This window comes from Lepisosteus oculatus, chromosome 6, assembly GCF_040954835.1.
Source record: "Lepisosteus oculatus isolate fLepOcu1 chromosome 6, fLepOcu1.hap2, whole genome shotgun sequence".
Lineage (NCBI taxonomy): Eukaryota > Metazoa > Chordata > Actinopteri > Semionotiformes > Lepisosteidae > Lepisosteus > Lepisosteus oculatus.
The window spans coordinates 21,030,475-21,050,291 of NC_090701.1; the positions used below are offsets into that span (position 1 = coordinate 21,030,475).

At 39.9% G+C, this 19,817-nt stretch overlaps 1 protein-coding gene and 1 long non-coding RNA gene across 8 annotated transcripts in view; both read left to right on the forward strand.

The window, feature by feature from the left end:
• The first annotated feature begins 1,774 nt into the window (after positions 1–1,774).
• On the forward strand, positions 1,775–7,493 carry LOC102684410 (MYC proto-oncogene, bHLH transcription factor). Its single transcript, XM_006634360.3, has 3 exons — positions 1,775–2,020; positions 2,503–3,154; positions 3,750–7,493. The coding sequence occupies exons 2-3, from the start codon at positions 2,512–2,514 to the stop codon at positions 4,304–4,306; spliced, it is 1,200 nt and encodes a 399-aa protein (XP_006634423.1). The 5' UTR covers positions 1,775–2,020; positions 2,503–2,511; the 3' UTR covers positions 4,307–7,493.
• A 4,323-nt stretch (positions 7,494–11,816) lies between these two features.
• The window catches only part of LOC138239402 (uncharacterized), a 90,221-nt gene continuing 82,220 nt past the window's right edge, over positions 11,817–19,817 (forward strand). Inside the window, exons 1-2 of one of the 7 annotated variants that reach the window (XR_011189871.1) lie at positions 11,821–12,041; positions 12,699–12,746. This is a non-coding gene — a long non-coding RNA (uncharacterized lncRNA). Of the gene's footprint in view, positions 12,042–12,698; positions 12,747–19,817 lie in introns of all 7 variants that reach the window. The other 6 variants (XR_011189875.1, XR_011189873.1, XR_011189872.1 and 3 more) reach the window with 6 other exon arrangements.

The window sequence follows — 19,817 nt, forward strand, 5'->3', positions numbered from 1 at the left end:
ATAAAGACCAACAAGTTATGCATACATACAGTATGCATGTACAGTATGTTAACATGTATTGTATGTTTTAGCTCTGCCATCGTTAATCTTTGGCTACATTATAATTAATACCTATTAAAACTATTACAAATCAAAAAATACTTTTTAATGACTTAAAACGGGGGTATCCAACACAGGACATTTTGCATTCTATTTGAAAAACAGTACCGCAGTGCATAATACAAACTTATGAGGCTGAGCTCCAGTAATCAAAGCACTTATTTTGTTTGGTTTCCAGTTTTATCACCAGAGGGCGCAATTACATTATTTTATTAAAATATTCGGGAGCGTTTTAATGTTGGGCGGACCTAAGTACGGCGGGTTTTTTTTCTTTCACCTAGTACCATAAGACTGAATGAATCTGACGTCGGATTATAACAAATTGCTGACATTGGTAACGATTTGTTTTATGATTGCAGCTCCATATCGGATAAGTGTTTGATTAAGCAACGTTTAATGGTGTTACCTGAACAAATAGGAAACTACTCTGTGTACCCAATGTCATTAAAGAGTGGAAATTGTTAACGTTTCAAATAAAGGTTCCGGTTGTGATAAGCGCGTTAATGGTTGTTGTTGTTATTATTATATGATTCATTGGTGAACATGCTAGTGTTTTCCTGCCTTCAAAGGATCACATCCGAAGCAAGGCTTTGTGCTGTCTTGAAGGAGGGCTGCAGCCCGGTGATTTAACGGCATTTAAAAGGACTTGGTAACTGCACGAGACATCACTTTAATAACATAAAATGTTCCAAATAAATTGCCAGCAGGTGTTAACAAAAATGTTCAGTAATACTTGGTCACCAGGTCTCACCAAATATATGCTAAAAATAAACGCATTCAATTCCAATGCACCAAATGCACATTTTGCTTCTGTTGACTGAATTGTTAAACTGGAGTATAGCAAACGTGCAATGCAGTTAACAGGGGGTGCGGAGACTTCTGGAGAACTACTGTACGAATGAAATTTTGACGCATCGTGAACAATATTTAATGACAGTAAAACGGGTGAATTTAAGAGGCGTAACGTATCACACCGTTTTCTTATTGGTTCGTTTTTTAAATATTTTACTGACTGCTGTCTTCAATATAAAATAGAATACAGTGCACCGCAAATGTGTTTAATGTTAAAACGTGCGCAATGCAGTTGCATGTTGGAGCAGGCTACGATCAAGAAATATCAGGTATTTTGCTAAAAATGCTCTGGATTGAAAGGCGCTATATACATCCAGCCAATAAATAACACGTCAAATTCAATCGTTTAATTCACAATTCAGAATGAAATTGGTAGAACGTACACATGAAGATGTGTAAGCAGTTGAAATATGTCTTAATTTCTACCATAGATATTCTTAAATTGTATTGGGAGTAAACTATAACCCTAAAATGTAAAAAAAACACACTTCACTCCACCACTTTTCACACAGCACTGCTGCCAGCGGCCCGACGTATTTATACCTGCGGTGTGTGCAGCCATTCGTAAAGTTTCTACTCCCGTAAAGTAGTCCCAGGAAAAACTCACCACCCTGTTTAAAAAGCGAACCCCGGGGGCTCGGAAAGTCAGAAGCCCCTTCACGCCGCCTCAGCCTCGCCTGTGATTTTAGGGGTACCCCACCAAAAGAGAGGGGCGAGAACCCGTCCTTTCTGCGTACCTTTAATTTGGCGCGAAAGCGGGGAGCGGCGGAGGGATACTGGCCGTGGTGAGGCAGCGGCAGTATTAAAACTCGCGGGAGCAGCCGCTCGCCGTCGTAGAGTGAATGACGAGCTGTGGCGCAGAGCCCCCTGCCCGCGTGCGGCTGACCCACTGACAGAGCCAGACAGACAGGAGCGAGCGCTTGCGGAGCCGCGCGGCTGGAGACTCCCACTCTGGAATACCGCTTTCACTTGCACTTGGCGCTTACCGGCTGGGCTCAGACACTTTTAGCTGGTCCCGGTTGCTTTTTTTCCTCTTGGTCTCCCCCCCTCCTCCCCGTTTTCGTTCCCGGTAAGCAGCGTCTTAGGGTTTTTGTTTCTTTTTAAGGCGCATTGAACGGCGATTTAGAAAACTTTTGCGTCCCCACCCCCTTATCGATATACGTGCTATAATAATCTTGCATCTGATAATGCGGATGGTGCTTCTTGCTACATCGTGGGATCGCTTTTTAAAAAGGGGACGTCTGAGTAGCTTGTCAGTGTGACTTTTTTTTTAAATGCCGGCTGACTTCTTAGCTGGGGAATCAGCTGCTTTTTTGGCATGCCGTCTTGCGCAGCTAGAGGGGTTTCTCCTTGCAACTTGGCACTTTAACATCACATCTGGGTGACTTGTAGTATTTAACTGTTGCCTATTATATCTTAAGGCTCGTACTTTTAATAATTTGAGTGGTATTTTAGGACGGCGACCTCTGCTTTAGACTGGGAGCCTATAGGGATAAATCGAATCGCTGTTTATGTACATTTTTTTCACATTTTTTTTTTCGTCCTTCGCAGGCAGCCACAATGCCGCTGAATTCCAGCCTATCGAGTAAAAATTACGACTACGACTACGACTCCATCCAGCCTTATTTCTACATTGACAACGATGACGAGGATTTCTACCAGCAGCAGCACAGCCAGCTTCAGCCCCCGGCTCCCAGCGAAGACATCTGGAAGAAATTTGAGCTGCTCCCCACTCCTCCCCTCTCCCCGAGCCGGCGACCCTCTCTCTCCAGCCTGGTCCCTTCCACCGCCGACCAGCTGGAGATGGTGACCGAGTTTCTGGGGGACGACGTGGTCAGCCAGAGTTTCATCTGCGACGCGGACTACTCCCAGTCCTTCCTCAAGTCCATCATCATCCAGGACTGCATGTGGAGCGGCTTCTCGGCGGCCGCCAAGCTGGAGAAGGTGGTGTCGGAGCGGCTGGCGTCCCTGCAGGCTGCTCGGAAGGAGGCAGCCTGCGAGATCCCGGGCAATAAATTGAACGCCACCTACTTGCAGGACCTCAATACCTCCGCGTCGGAATGCATTGACCCCTCCGTTGTGTTCCCGTATCATATGAGCGAGAGCCCCAAAGCCGGCGGCACCTTGGCGCTGCCCTCGTCTCTGGACACGCCGCCGGGCACGAGCAGCTCGAGCGGCAGCAGCAGCAGCGGCAGCGACTCAGGTGAGACGCGCGCTGGGCGTCGGTCATCTTGAATTTGGAAATGACCGGTTAAAAGACCGTTTAGAAAAGGCTGTCTTCTCGGGGAGTGGAGGCAGGGGGGGGATTTAAACCTGTAGTGACGGGAGTCGCGATAGGCAGCCTGCGGGGTGTACCGTATGAAGCCGCTATGTCAGCAGCAGCAGCAGGAGGGTTAGCCGGGGTAGTGAAGTGACACAGGCATTTTTCTATCGGGTGACGGGGTGTAGGTGCTTCGTTGTGAACGGGGACACCCGAATTTGATCCTTGCAGGCGTACCACGCTCTCCAGAGAAGCCGGTGCCCTTTGTGCTAAAGAAATACAACGTGTTACATTTGCAAACGGTTTGCCCTGTCATGGGTAGTTGCATAAGATGTTGTTTTTAGCCATAACGCTGAAGTGCAGGGTAGAGTTCAGTGTTGGGGAGTATCAGCTGATGAGGAGGAGGAGGAGGCGGGGCGGAGGGGAGGAATGCCGACTTCAAAGCGTGTTTAAAGGTGTGATCGTAATCCTCACGAAGATGGGCTGGTGGCCGGAGTCTCCCTGTGGTTAAAAACCCCTTTTGTTCGTTCATTTGCAGAGGACAACGAGGAAGATGACGAAGAAATCGACGTGGTGACGGTGGAGAAGAGGCACAGCATCAAGCGATCGGAAAGCAGCGAGTCCGGCGTGTCCCACAGACCTCACCACAGTCCCTTGGTGCTGAAGAGGTGTCACGTCCCCATTCACCAACACAATTACGCGGCCCCCCCCTCGACCAGGCACGAGCAACCGGCGGTGAAGAGGATAAAGCTGGAAACCAGTACCAGGGTCCTCAAACAAATCAGCAACAACCGCAAGTGCACGAGTCCCAGGACATCGGATACAGAAGACAATGACAAGAGGCGGACTCACAATGTTCTGGAGCGGCAGAGGCGGAATGAGCTCAAACTGAGCTTCTTTGCGTTGAGGGACGAGATACCCGAGGTAGCGAACAATGAAAAGGCACCCAAAGTTGTGATCCTCAAAAAGGCAACTGAATGCATCTTCAGCATGCAAGCAGATGAACAGAGACTCATTTCCCTGAAGGAACAATTAAGGAGAAAAAGCGAACAGTTGAAACACAGGCTTGCACAGCTCAGAAGCCCTCATATATAAGTCCTTATAAAAGGACTCAGGACAGTTTAGTGTTTTATATGTTAGAAGGACTGCTGTGTATTATCTATTGCATGTAAATGCAACAATTCAAGACTTTGGGGGGTGGGAGGGATAGAGGAGGGAGTCCAAACTACACAACCTTGGTGGAGATCTTTGAATCTCTGCCAAAAAGTTAAACTGCCTCAGCTGATGTGGAGAGGAGGTTTTTTTTTTAAATTACAAATTGTTTTTAAGTAATATTTTTCTTAAAAAAAAATAAAATCATGTAAAAAAAATTTCTATATAAATAAACATTTTCTTGAAATGTTTTTTTTATGTAAGCCATCTGCAAAATTTGCAGACTAGAATACTTGGGGTTGGTTTCATCAGACAGCATGTGGCTTGTGCCATAATTGTTCTTTTGATTCTGAATCTTATTTAAATACATGTCTTTATGAACCTTGAAGTGATTTGCTTGGTTTTAATTGTACACCTTTTTGGTTTTCCGAGTTTCCCTTTGCCTTTTCCACTGCTTAGAAATCTTTCCCTTCACTGACTGGTTTGGGACGTCCTGCTTCTGAAGGTTGCAGCGCTTTGCAGTGTAGATCAAACGGTAAAATTGCTTTATAGTCCAGGAGCAAAAGCTGTACTGTACATAATCCACTTGACCGCACGGGATTTGTAGCAGTCATGAATCGTTTTAAGAATGTGATCTCAAGGCACTGCTGCATCATCCTGTCTCCCTCTCCCTCCTTTTACAAAGTTCAAGTTCCTGAAGGGATGTAGTTTCATCTCTAGTTACATGCAACCTTTTTATGGTGGTAGATTCTACTATAAGTAGAGACATTAACCTTAATTTCAAAGTTTCTGCACTGATTTTATTGACAGCGTACCTCAAAACCATTGTAAAGCCATAAACTGAACTCATAAGGGTCAGAGCAGTACAGTCCTCTGGGAACGGCCTTGAAGAGCCCTCCCTTACATTCAAATCGGCAGACTTCCATGTGTTTTAGGAATGCAAGTGTCCTCTGTAGTGTAGCTCACACTCATACGTGCGCGCACACACTTGAGTTGCGTCTCAGTAACTGGATGTGCTCCTCTCTTCCTGGTGCCTTTTGTATTAGAAAAGCATTTTAAATTTAGGCTTTCTGAGATGTCCAGCATTAAATTCACTATAACAGAGGAAAGTGCCGCAATCGTTTTTTAGCTTACTGAATGCATTTTCTTCAAGTATTTCACAGTAAGTACGTTTAGTTTGAGGGGCATTACCAAGTTGGCACTACTCTGATTTTTAATGTTTTATCTGTCTTGTGAATTGCAGGCTTGTTTCTAAGGTTATTGAAAGCACTGTAATATCACCTTGTAGGCTGCCTTTGAAGTACTATGCAATAATGCATAGTTGGTAACGTTCCTTGGATGTATTTGCTTTGCAATGCGTATGAAGGAATTGCCTTCTATAGGTTTAAAGAAACGTGTGGCACTTCACAAAGCAGTGAATGTATACTTTGATCTATGCTTTGAATTAAGGTAATTGAGATTAAAATGTGGCATTATTCAGTGGCTACTTGGAATTGCAGGTCTCGTGCAGATTGTCTCATGACTGCTAGTGACTTACTAAAAATGAATGTTTATGGCTTTTATAACCTTAACTTGAGGCAAAGATGTGGCCTGTTGATACAGTGGCTGTTTATTTTGGGACATTCCTCAGTCTGGGTGTGGTACAACATCACAGTGTGCGGCATCACCGTTAGGCTTTTACCCATCAGTAACTTTGTTTTGGAAATAGTCTTATAAAGGTTTTTAAAGGTCAAGTACTGGTTAGAGTGAGATGTTGAAAAGTGCTTCTGGTAAAATACCTTCCATCGTTCTGACTAGTCTGAAGCTTTAGAAGGTTTTTTTTTTTAAAAGCCTATGGAAATGGTCTCCTCAGTCTTACCAAATACAATTTTTTATTTTCTCTTAGTTTGTTTATTCCTTCTATGGAACCTTCACTTTCCTGGAAGTGAAAACTGGTTAGCAAATTTCCTCAGTGAAATTAGGTAAAAAGGAAAAAGTGTAGGTTCCTTGTGAATCACTTGTAGCTTAATCTTCGGATATTTACTGGTGCAAACAGTGGAATTATGTAGTGAAATTGTTTCAACGCCTTGTGAAACAATACGTTCATGTAGCCTCCTTTTGTCATTTTTTCACTTTTGGGACCAGGGATTGCAGAATGTCAGAATTATACATCAGGTGAATCTTGACAGTTTGTTAAAATCCTAGAAAATTTAGGGGTTCATTTTTTTTTCTCTAGTTAACGTGAGCAGTGCTCTAAACTAAACTATAATGTGAGAAACAATTATTTAAGAATTCCGCAATGTTCTGCAAAAAAGAGTTTTGTCTTTCTGGTTAATAAATCTGATATCCAAAACAATTAATGTCCTGAGAACAAAATGAAAATGATTGCTACACTTTGAAATCTGTAGTTTGCTTGCGGTTTTTAATCATAATTTGGAAAGTCATTAGGCAGTGTTGCGGCATATCATTTTCTCTGAGGTATAAATATATTTTGAAATGACCTTGCTGTAGACCATAAAAAGTCTGGAACCTATGGTCTCTTCATGATTATTTATTTCTGCTTTGTACTGAGCCTTCATTTCGTGTATTCATCTGAGCTGGCTCCTAAAATTATTAGATCATAGTGTCTTCAGACTTTTATTTGTCAAATGAAATGACAATTCACTGTCTCCACAGTCCGTAAAAAGGGTGTAAAGATTAGACTTTGGGTTTGTGAAATCTGTTTTTTTTAAACATTAACATTTCCAAAAACTGTTTGGTCAGGGATTTAACCCTTTAAGTTACTAATTTGTAAAGTGCCAGGCAATAGTGTTTTATAGAGCAACCTCCATGGTCTCCTAGAACCCATTTTAATTGTTTCATGAAAAGGAAGGCAGAAATACTGCTGCTTTTGTTTCTTATCCTCTGGCATTTCTTGCTAATTCAGTGACTACCCTTATACAAGTGAGCTCAGGGCCATTTTCTTTTTGGAAAGGAAGCTTTCTTACTTTGTGGTCCAGTATTTCATTATACCTTAATCTACAATACCACCTGTAAAATTACCCTAATTTCAAATTCATTTTGTCACTTTCATATGTAATGGTTGAAAATGTCTGCGGGTGGAATACAATGTAGAAAAAGGTTTCCATGCCCAATAAAATAGTTGAATCTACTTCTTGCTGATAGTGTTTTCATTTGTGTAACAATACAAGAGTCACAAATCTCCAATCTGTGTTGTGGTTATTCAGTGCTATGTTAGTTTCAGTGGTATCTGCTCTTCTTCAGATCAGTGCAATGAGAAAATCAGTTCTTTCATCTTTTTTTTTCTCTGAATTGCTTACCTCTGTTAATTATGCCATTGGTTTATAAATTCTTTACTACAATTTAGGGTATCTCAGCATCAAAAACCTTTAGAAGCTTGCCTCAAGCCTATTTTCTCTGCAATAAATATTTCACAATGTGTTTCCTAAGATCAACTGATAGGTTTTTTTAAGACATACTGGTTCTGTCCCTTTCAGGCTAATTGGTATATCAAAACCATTGGTTATAATTTAAAATGAGTTAACTGGGAAGGATCATTATGCTATGAACTATGAAAAGGGACAGATGGGTGGAAATGTCCACCTGTTTGTAACCCTTTTTATACTCTTAACTGGAACAGGGTACTTATAGAATAATTCCACAAGTAAATAGTGGAGGATGTGTAATGGCTTTTCTAGGTAAACAATGAAAAGACAATGAAACAGCCGCTGACAATAAATCTTGCTTGCAGTATACATTAGGGCTGCTTTCTTTTCTATGTGATAGGTGCACCTTGTCTTTTGAGAAGTTAATGTATTTAATATATACAAACTGATGTAGCTTGGGCTATATTCCATTTTACTCTCCCTTGAATGCCTGAGGCCTGCTGTACTTCAGTATCTTCAAAGAACAAACTGCAGGGTATTTATGAGGGGACTGTTTGTAGGCAGGCCGCCTGAGGGAAGATCCAACGTTCCCTTGTTATACAACTCAGGTAATATTCATTACATTCCAATTCTCTACATACTTTTTGCTTCTACTGTACGTAGATTTTGCTTTTTCCCCCTTCCCGTTTTTTATCTTGGCATTATTTGGTTTCTCTTCAGTGTTCGAAAATGTCAGACCCAGCCCGGGCTGATGTCCAATCTTATAGCGTTACCTACTTTTTTACAGTGGAAGAACGGTATTTGTTTATTACACCCATTTCACACACACTACACCTCGGTAGAATTAAGTAATTTCTTCCACTGAAGAAATGGGAAGTTAGGGAGTAAAATTGTCTTTCCATTCTTCAAATTCTTTTTCTGAAAGTTTCACTCAGGTGTCTTGTTCTGATATGAGTATGCTGTCATAGGAAGCGTACTTTCCCTCTCAGCCACCACAACATCATTACGTAACCTCAAAATCGTGAGGCAAGTTTTTCCCTCTCTACATTACCAGCGAGGGGTTGTGATGATAACTTGAATAGCGTTGAAAACAAATTGCTAGTTTCCCTTAAGTTAATTGCTGAAAGGCATTTGGAAAAACCTTATGTCTTTCATTTCCAACCAGGCTGCTTTTCCACTCCCTCCTTTGAGGAACACGTGTTGAAACCTTATAGTAACAGATACTGTACCAATGAAGACATAGTTGTTCGTAATGTCTTGTTTTAGTGACTGATTGGTTTAAAATGGAATAAATAAAAATACTACACCCTGCGCCCAAAGTAGGGCTTCCAGAATGGCATCTATGCATTTCACAAAGGTTCTTATTGACCAAGAGAGGCTGAAAGGTTGGACTTGAGATCTCCAGAGCCATTTTGAAAAATACCCTACGCTGTTACACAACAGGGGTGTGAAAATAAACGTCCATCAAACTGACAGATGCTAACCTGTTCCTAGGTTGAACAGTCTGGAACACTTGGTGATCAGTCAGCATACAGAATTTGAGAAACCACATGCACGAAAAAAAAAAAGATTTAAAGTTTCAAAAGCTAGAATGGACAGCAAACTGAACAGTTCTATATACATATAATACTGGAAAATATAATTTTATAATAAGTAAATACATGGAATAAAACCCTACACCTTAATTGCATGGCCATCACAAGGACAACTAATCTATAAACTAACAGCCTGCCCAGTATATTTGACCAGTTATAGCCAGTAAGTGTCAGAGCACTGGAGAGGCGGCCTTGGACACCCTGCAGCCTTGTTAAGGTGAAATTCTGGAGCAATTCAGAAGCAGAGTCCATTACCAATAGAAAACCACGAAGTCCCCTCGTTCTCTGCACCAAATGTAACTGAGAGGTGACCCCGCTCTGTACTGCTGTAAGACTGTAATGCAATGACATTTTTTTAAAAAGGTGCAGCATAGTACATAAATATGAATTTAATGAGACATTCTTTGCATTGTTGTCACAGCCAAAATATAACGTTAACATTTTGCTGCTGCAACATTAATTTTGTCAGTTTGGGATTCTGTGGTATTCTTATGTGTTTAATGCATACAATCTAAGCTTAGTTTTGAATTGGAGCTAAAATTTAGGTTTCCAAATATCTGACGGATTCTCTCAGCAACGTTGTAAAAACACTGCTATCTTTGTGTAATATAACCAAAACAAAACCGATCATGATTGTGAGTGTTATTACAATATTTTGCGTTGGATACGTTACATTTTGTAAAATACGTACTGTAATCTTTGAACTGCTCTGGATTCAGTGGTTATCTTCAAACACCATAAGTTTCAAACTACGGCTGTTTTGAGATTTACAAAACTGGATGAATCGAGACTGTAAATAAACAAGACATGTTTACATAAATAGTTTGGACCAAGGCAAGTTTAAGTTTCCCACTTCGCAGACGGACTGCACAAGTAATGTCTCTGTTGTCTGCAACGAGTCAAAACTTCGCCAAGAGACTCTTCAGTATGCGTGCTCTTTGGCTACAGCCTCTTCATTACCCATTTCCTACACAGAAACTGGACCTGAGTATTATTTAAATGAACGTGTCCATTGAGTTTAACTGATACCAGTGAATGTCGAGAATGTCTTTTTTTTTACACATGAATTTCTTATTCTATACACTGTTCTGTGTTGAATGTGTTCACGATGTATCCTTTTATTTCGCCTGCTATTCAGGGAGGAGGTCGCGATGGAATTTTAAGAAGACGGGCTCAACGACAAGAACAAAAATAAACGCTGCGATTCCCCTCCCTCTGAAAAAAATAAAGGTCAGCGACTATACTAAGTTCTTTTGTATAGATTGTTCAATTATACATGGCATTATTGTGATAAATTAGACGCCCCTCCTGCATACGCACAGACCGTAACCTACTGTAGTTCAAAGCGCAAGGTGATTGTGCACAATCCTCTCTCTGCACTGACAGACTTGATGGCGCATTCCGAGTGTGTAATTTGTGGATTGCGCGCTTTGGATCACAGTAATTGAGATACAGCAGTTAGATGTTAGGTTTGTAATTCTAAAGGACTGGGGGGGTTTAACTTTCTGGGTGGTTTGGAATAGTTTCTCAAGTGATTAAGAAACTATTTCAAACCACTTTAGTTCTAGTCTTTTTTTTTTTAGTTCTCCCTTTTCACATGTTGAAATATACATGAACAATACACACGACGTGTAGTGTGTGTCGATTCTTGGTAGTATCACGTCGCTTTCAACAACCGCATTTTCAATACAGGGTCACTGTGGCCCGGAGCACCGGCTTACACTCAGGTCAGGGCACATTTAACGGAAGCCAATCAACCTACCAGTGTGTCGGTTGACTGAGGGAGGAAACTGGAGCAGCCGGAGAAAACCCACAGGAACACGGGGAGAGCATACAAACCCCACGCAGATAGCACCCCGGGTCCAGAATTTAACTTGGGGCCCCTATTCTGCGAGTCAGGGACAGGCTGCTAACCAACAAGTTTTCAGTCTCAATTGTCAAGAAGTACAGTACAATATTTATGTAAGATCTTTTTTTTTTAAGTAGAGTTCATGTACAAGTTACACGCGTAAGGTGTAGAGGTAAAAAGATGGGAAACGCACAGTAATATGAGTAAAACTAAATTATACATTTTAGGTCATTAAGCGAATTTATTACTGTATGTTGAGAGCCGCGACGTGTGTACACGGATGAACGAGAGAAGGGTTCATCGCCCGTTGTGTGGAGTAGGGTTCTAGCAGAGTAAAACCCCTATCAGGAGATCGTAGATTAAGATCGGGACTACACGGATGCAATAAACCCTTGAGAAAAATGAGCCAGACCGTTCAGTGCCTAATACCTGAACACGTGAGATTTACATTGCACTCTAATAGGACTATACAAAACGCTAGCCACCCTGAATTAAACGCATTCCTAATTGTAAAACGATGGTTAAATTCGCCCATAACCTAAAGCGATAAATGCTGCATATGCACCGATAATGGTAGTGAATACCCTCCAGACGTAAAATCCCAGCTATTCTATTTCAAACTTTCACGCTCTGTGGGATTTGTATTACACGCGTTTCAGCTCCCCTGTGGCAGCTCGGCGAAACCATGACGTCACTCACTGTATCTGACTGTATGCAGAACGTTCCACTGAGCGCGTGCTCTGAGCACATGGAAAAGAGGTTGAGATTTAGCTGCTTGCAAAGTGCGGTATTGTGAGCTGCGGAGACATTTCCACGTCAGAAATGGAATATAAATGTTCACGCAATATGTGGGAATATCCGAAGAGAGGGTAAGGCCTTGCGTTCTTTAATCCCCTTCCCCCATTCTTCGATGTTTTGTTTTCTAATTAGCGTAAAGATGCAGAAGGGAATGTTAAGAAGTCAAGCGAGAGTTGCAGGGTTCCGTTATTCTTCATAAAATATGTGGGCATTCTAGAAAATGTGTCCACTTTTGTAAGTTTTATAACTTACGGAGCTACACGCTTTGAGACCGCCAGGGTGCCGTTGCTTTTAAACAAGAAATATATAAACATTCAAAAATAAAACTGGTATTGTTGGATAATCATATAAAGGTTATAGAGGCTTTGATTTGAGCAACACGCTTCGGATAGTTTCCATTCTGCCCATCCCCCATGTCGATGCAGACAACTGCAACCTGTCACGTCTTACCAGCTATCACGGTTATGATTGACTATTTGGAAGACAGGTAGTTGCTGTTCCGCTATTTCTAATCTTCACCTGCTTCTTATAGTCTAATTGATATTTAAGGTATTTTACCCACTGGAATCCAGGTATATTCTAAACTCCAATGAATGCTAAAACCTGAAATGCAGCTCGCAGATCTTTCTTTTCCTTCTTTGTTTAATTATCACCAGGAAGTATTTTATGCCTGACTTTGTAAGCGCACAACTACTTACACAAGTTTTACATCCCTTTGGAACATTCAGGTGCTTTTAACTTATCATGGAAAAAAAGAAGATGACAGATCTGACTTTGTGAGTAACTTCCGAGAGTTTCAGGAGTGTGATTTGCACTGAAAGAGGAATTCATTAATCTTTTAAACAATGATGCCGACTATGATGATAACAATAGCGACGAAACCCTCGTTTTAAGAGCGCTCCACTGACTGCTTATTCCACGAAACCCACAATCCACGCAGGTGTTATTTTTTATTACACTATTAAAATTACTTGTCTTCCGATTTGGTGGCAGCGTTGTTAGGTTTTTGGAGTCCACTTACCTTTGTATTAAGGCTTTAAACAACGGATGCATGATATACAGTACTCTTGGTTAAGCTACATAGAGGTTTAGAAAGGTAAATTGATCCTTTTGATATGTGTAGTTATCAAAAGACTAACTTGTTGGATCGGTTTGGTTAAACATCATAAATCCCACTTGCTTCATTAAATGTCTAAGCTACTGTCTGAATGGGAGCACTGAAAACAAAGTTTTTACAATTAAAATATTAAACAAAAAAAGCCTTCTAATTGAAAAGACTACCAAATCATATTCAGTATCCAACTGAATGTGCGACAGATTCTGAATGAGAAAACATAAAGGGTTTATTCTACTAATCTCCCAATTAATATTAATACAGCTGATGATATGTGTGGATGTTGCAGATCTCCGAGTCGCTTGCACTTTCCGAAAGAATTGCTGTACCGCCCTGCTACATTCTATCTAAAAACTAGTGGAGGGCAATGCATTTTGGGAGTTTGGCAGAAACTGTTTTTGATTTTGTTTTGCAGTTATTATCTTTGTGAGAACTCCGAAATAGCAGACCCATCAAGACCAGAGTGATCCTAATTATTTGTTTTTATTTTTAATGTGAGTTTGAATCTTGTACAGGCCTATCCTTCCCTAGATGTGCATAAAACACACAGTACCCTTTGCTGCTACAGTATGTGAAACAGTGGCATAGTACAATAAAGAAGAACTAAATAATCTGATGCAGTTATATCTGATTGCAATTCCTTTTTTTTTGTCTCAATGCAACAGTATGGTGTCCTTTCTAAGAAAATAATTAAAAATGTGAAATACTACTTTTGGGGTTTGATCTCTGTAAGATATCAGTATCAAACCTGTAGATACCACTCAGTTCTTGACAGGTGTGTTTTCTTCAGTTGGAATTCAAATCTTTTTTCCCCCCAGCTGTTCACTGTTTTTTAATTTCAAAAGTAAGCAGAAGACATCTGTGTACTTTTTTTGTTTGGTGTGGTAAAATACAGATTTTAAAATAACAAGTAAAAAAAAAAGTTTGTTTTTCATTTTACATGGAAACATCTTCCAGAATACTAGAGTTAAATGTAGACTTTAATGTGTTACCTTTGCTTATATCTTCTCACAAGTGTAATTCTGTTTATAACTAATGGACAAAAGGGATTAATAGAATAAGGGGATGGAAATGTATTATTTTCGTTATCATTTACCTTATTTCTGCACAATAGGAGTGAAGAAACATGTTTTGTTTACTGACTTTTATCTCCCCATTTTTTATAGTAAAAGTTAATAGTATAGTAAAAGTTTTAAAGCGACAACACAGCTGTGGAATTTGGAATACCTTATTCACAATTTTAGAATGTAAACTGGGGATTATTAGTAACTGTCTGAAGCAAATGATGTACTAATGCAAAAATATGTGAACGTTATGTATAAATTTGTGAATGAATCAGCTCATTTGGCTTCATGTACAACTGGGGCTGTTACTGATACTGGTGTGGTCCTAGGCTCAAACATAAAGTAAAGAATATCTGAGGACTGAAATATCAGCCTTAATTGCAGGGTCATCTCATCTAGATTGTCTTTGATGTAAGGGGCAAGGTAGGATAAAAAAGAGGCTGTTGTCATGTTTAAAATGATTTACAACACATGTAAGAAGTAATATTAAAAACAAATATTGAATTGCAATTATCCCATTAAGTGCTGAATGTCTGGAAGTGCTTCTTACAACACTCTTGACAGAAAGCCCAGTACAAAACCAGAAGAAGCTAGCATACAGATGTAACTTTAGCTATATACTGTAATTTGTACAGAGTGAAAACTTCCTCCACAAAAGTAAGCTAAACAGTGTAGGGCCAATCATACATCTTTATTGTGGGCCACTTTTTAAATGTTTTTCTTTTCTTTTATTTGTAAATATTGCCTCAACAATGGAAAAAAAAACAATGTATAGGCTTAAGACGTGATTCCATTCAGATGAAGGATTTCTCTTGACGTCCTCTTTACATCGTGGGCAGGTGTGGTCTTTGCAGTACTCGGAATACAGAAATGAACAACACATTGAGAAGAAAACATCGGTTTAATTTATCTCAGTCGAAAATAAAGTGCTCAGATGCACCTTGATGATGATATACTGAATAAGAGGTTTGCTTCACATTTCCTGCAGCTATTAATAACATGGACTGTTTTTGGAAAATAATAAGTAAAATGCCAACCCTGAAAACCTAGCATTATTGAGTATTTATGTTTTAATGCATGTTACTAACTTCACGAGCAAACCGAGACAATGAAGGAAGAGTGGAATAAGGTAAAAATATTTAAGCTGGCAAAACAAACAATAATAATGATCATATCCACATGTACAGTATGTTCACACGTACAGTATGCTCACACACATCTATGTACAAAAAAAGAAACATGTCCACAGAGATATTCCCACTCAGATACATATTATATTACTTATTAGAGCAGGGAAAGTAGACAGTAGGGAAGGTGTTTCTGCAGAGAGCAGCCTTGACCACCAGTGATGTTGTCTAGTATCGGTGTCCATCTTATCAGTCACGTAAATAGTATCTCAAACCCTAACTGACCTCTTTTCATAATTGTTATAATCCTGTTGCCACGGAAATATCTCTCTCACTGTTTCCCAGGCCCTTGACCTTCTGTCCTTATTGTAAGACCGGAACTGGGACTGAAGTGATCCCACCTCCAATCCTGTGTGGATCATGTGACGCTTTTTGCACGGTTCAGCCTCTCTTATAAATGACCTTGAATGAGAAGCCTGTATTTAAGCAGCCTTCTTGGCCCTCATCCTGCTTCATGTCCAGTTACAAATCATTTGCATGGAGACACACTTGTAGTTTTGTTTAGGCATAATGTAGTGTTAATTTCTCAGTTGAGCAGTAGTATGAACGTGATCCATATTTGTGAATGATCCTCATTCACAAGCTTTGTTCGTAAGCTTTCTTACAGTATGCTGTTGTGACTGGGATGATGTTGAGGCTGGATCACCTCACACTCATTCTGCCTGCACAGAGTTTCCTATAGTCAATGTCAGTGGTTTAAATATTGCCTAAATAATAAATATATTTTTATGGTGGTTCTCCATGGTCCTGTGTTCCTCCACATTCCAATACACCAGGGCCTGTGTTCATCATGCTTGCACTAAGATATCAACAAAATGGTTATTCCTGCATGTTTCATCATTTTAAGCTTATAAGTCAGATTAATTGCCTTGAATATGGCAGTCTTTGAGATGACTAGAGGCATGGGACATACCAGCAATTGTGCTCCTACAACTTGTAAGCTCTTGGTAGATTTGCCATAAAACAACCACATGTGATGTGGGATTGTCAACAAAAATTAACTCAGTATAGGAATGTTTGGGGCTCGTTAGAGACGTACTTGAATGGCACTGGATGTTAAGAATATCATTAGGAGGTTTTTGAATTAATCTTTTTTTTCTTGTTGTGTTTTATTTTTTGTGAATGTAAGATTTTTTTTGTATATTAAAGAAATTAAAAACAGAGTGAGAAAAAGAGAAAGAAAGAAAATTAAGAAGTCCTTCAAAGTTGGGGGAGGTGGGGGGGGGGGGGGTGGAGTTGGGTTGGAAAAAAAAAGAGAAATAAAAATTAACAACCATTGTTTTAGTTTAGATGATCATGGCCTCTTACTAGAAAATTATTTATATATCATTTCCTATACAGTATATATAGGGATGTACTGTATCTATCTAGGTATAGATATTTCCCTATAAAATGTTGAGAAGTATATACAGTATATACTGTACAAATATCCTTTCTGAACATATCTGAACACACAAAAAAACATGCCACACAGCTTTATTGAGAAACACAGTACTGTTTTAGCAACTAATAGAGTAAGTGGAGTTTCAAGTGTTGACTAAATTTTAGGCATTATTTCAGACATGTGGATTTTGCAAAAATATTGATAAAAACCATGTGTGAAAAGAATGTATTGATAGTAATTTCTCGGCCAGCCTAAAACTGTATAAGCAACTAAAACTTTTATAGTTATATACCTCAAAGAGTTTGTGGGTAATGTTTAATAAACGAGTGCAGCAGGGATTGATTATTATCTTTAATAGTATTACAGAGCAGGATTCTGGTTGAGAAACCTCTTTTTTTGCATTTAAAACTAACACCAGTCAAGATTTATTTTTATCTATAAAATATAAATGATTAAAAGCAGCTGCAAGTCAAAACTGAGCATTGTGTATCAAGATTGATTTTATATATTTAGAGTAAAAGGTTTTACCATTGTTTTAAGGGACACTCTTTTGGCACGGCCTGAGATCTGAGGATACTGGGTTTTAGAGTCAGTGCTCTAAAGTGATTTTAGGAATCACAATAATATTTAGCAAATTTAATAAACATTCTATAATATAATAGTGTATAACAAAAGTTGATCAGTGGGCATAGAGGTGGGGAAAACCTTAATGGGCACAAATAAATCTTTCCAGATCTCAGGCCCAACCTCCAGGCAGTAGGCTTGATGTACATGAATTGTGATGGATCATGAGCAGATTCTGTAAAGTCCATGGCTGCTGTCGTGCCCTCCTGGGTCTGTAACCATGTTCACAGCTGACGTGGCGTGGGTCTGCCATTTTGGGTCTGGCTTCAGTTATTTCAGTTATCACAGGCATCCTGAAGGTCCTGAACGGCTGGTGTGTGCAGGAATTCAGAAGTCCAGCTGAACTCCTTAGTGCTGTGAATCAGCTCAGTATTGGCTAACTTGACCAGTTTAACAGCTTTTTCTTCAGGTGCTGCTTCTCTAAAGAGACTTTTGCAGAAAATTATGACAACTAGTAGGTTGCCTGCCCAGACATAAAGGTTTGTAAAATTATATTTTGGTTCTGTTTAAAATATATGAATGGAGTTTAAATTGACATCTGAGAGGAACTTGGAGCTTGGCTTCATACAGTATATCGATCTCGCACCCAGGACTTTGGCTTCTCCTGCCAAGCTTAGTCCTCGCAGTAGTGAGAGGAGGTTGGGCAGCCTGTCCTTACAGCCATATCACTCTGCAACTCACAACTGGCAACCCACTGAAGCTCAGCAGGTGTGAGCCTGGTCAGTACTTGGATGGGAGACCTCCAACCAAAACTAAGGTTGCTGCTGGAAGAGGTGTTAGTGGGACTAGCAGGGGGCGCTCACCCTGAGGTCTGCATGGGTCCTAATGCCCCAGTATGGTGACGGGGACACTATAGTGTAAAAAGGTCCTTCAGATGAGATGTAAAAATGAGGTCCTGATTCTCTGTGGTCATTAAAAATCCCAGGGCATTTCTCTAAAAGAGTAGGGGTGTAACCCCAGTGTCCTGGCCAAATTTTCATCTGTGAATTGGCTTCATTACTCTCTTCTCCTCTCCATTGATATCTGATTGTGTGTGGACACTCCACCTGGATGATGCGGTACACTCACCACACATCCGCTATTAGTGGGGAGGAGAGCAGAGTTATGAAGCCAATTCATAGATTATTATATGGGGATAATTAGGAGGCCATGATTGGTAAATGCCAGGGGGACATTTGGACAAATATTTGCAGGATTAAGATTGTGTATACAGTATATTACTATCTTTTATATATTATATTGTGTCTATTACTGTTAAATGTTTCTGATTGTTTATAGCTAGAATACAGTAAATTGTTACATATAAACAGTTCCATATTTGTTAAATTCTCCTTTCCTGGGCAAAACAATTAAGCTTCACTGTGGGGGTGGAGGTGGGGTTTGGGTGGGGTGTGAAATGTAACTCTTTGGGGAGGAGGAAGCAAGTGACAAATGTTTGGGAACCTTTTACAACAGGCTCAGAATTCAGTTTAGACTGTGCTTCTTTGGAACTAATCATGCTTGACACTTGAAGATTGAACCCATGATTTTCAAACATCTGACTACTGATGTAAATAAATGTCAGTTAACGTTTACATACCTTTCCATTTAATTGCTGTAATGTTTAATAATTAATAGAAATTCTGTCCTTCCTTTTATTTTTAAAATAGTTTCAAGTGAAAATAAAATGTTTAAATTCCATGTTACTGGATTTATGTCACTATGATGTCACCACCATATTAACAATAACTCACCAGGAAAGGTTTCAATGTGTTTGTGTCTCTGAGGTGGTGGTTGAATAATTAACATGAATTCTCACTTACTGTAGGTGGATTGTGAACTGAAGTGTTGAATCCTAAGTGTACAATCTGCAAAAGTATTCCAGCCCCTTGAGACTCCGTTTTCATTGCTAGCATAATATCAAGACCAGCTGAACTTCATCCATTCTTATATTTAATTATTTTATCTTCAGTTGATGTGTAGCACCGCGTTTTATGGGCTTATGTGCTATTATAAGTAAAAGTGAATCATTCTTTTAAATTATTTTTTGTGCCATGTTCACATTAATCTTCAAGAAGCAAACGTCCTTTATCAAAACTTATCATTCCTTGCTAGCTGCACTGAAGCACCCTGTGATGTATACCAGATGAATAGTATTGTAACCCAATTGTGACATCCCAAGATCTACTCTTGTCTTATGGCTTGATGGAACAGAAAATCCTCAGGAGCAGTAACATGTGTCAGGAATGCAGCTTTAGTTGATAGCCCCTTCTTGACAACATTGCAGTTCAGACGACCCAGACTGACACCTCTCGTGTGTTGTCCATACAGAACTAAAAGGCTTTTGGAAGGCACTGTTTGTGCAGTGGTGAGGCAAAGATAGGGAGGGAAGACTACAGTATGTGACTGAAAAGCCCACTACGTGTGTCTTCTATCTGTGGCAACACTGTTTTCCATTTGCCTTTCTTATCACTAATTCCTTACTTCCTTTACAT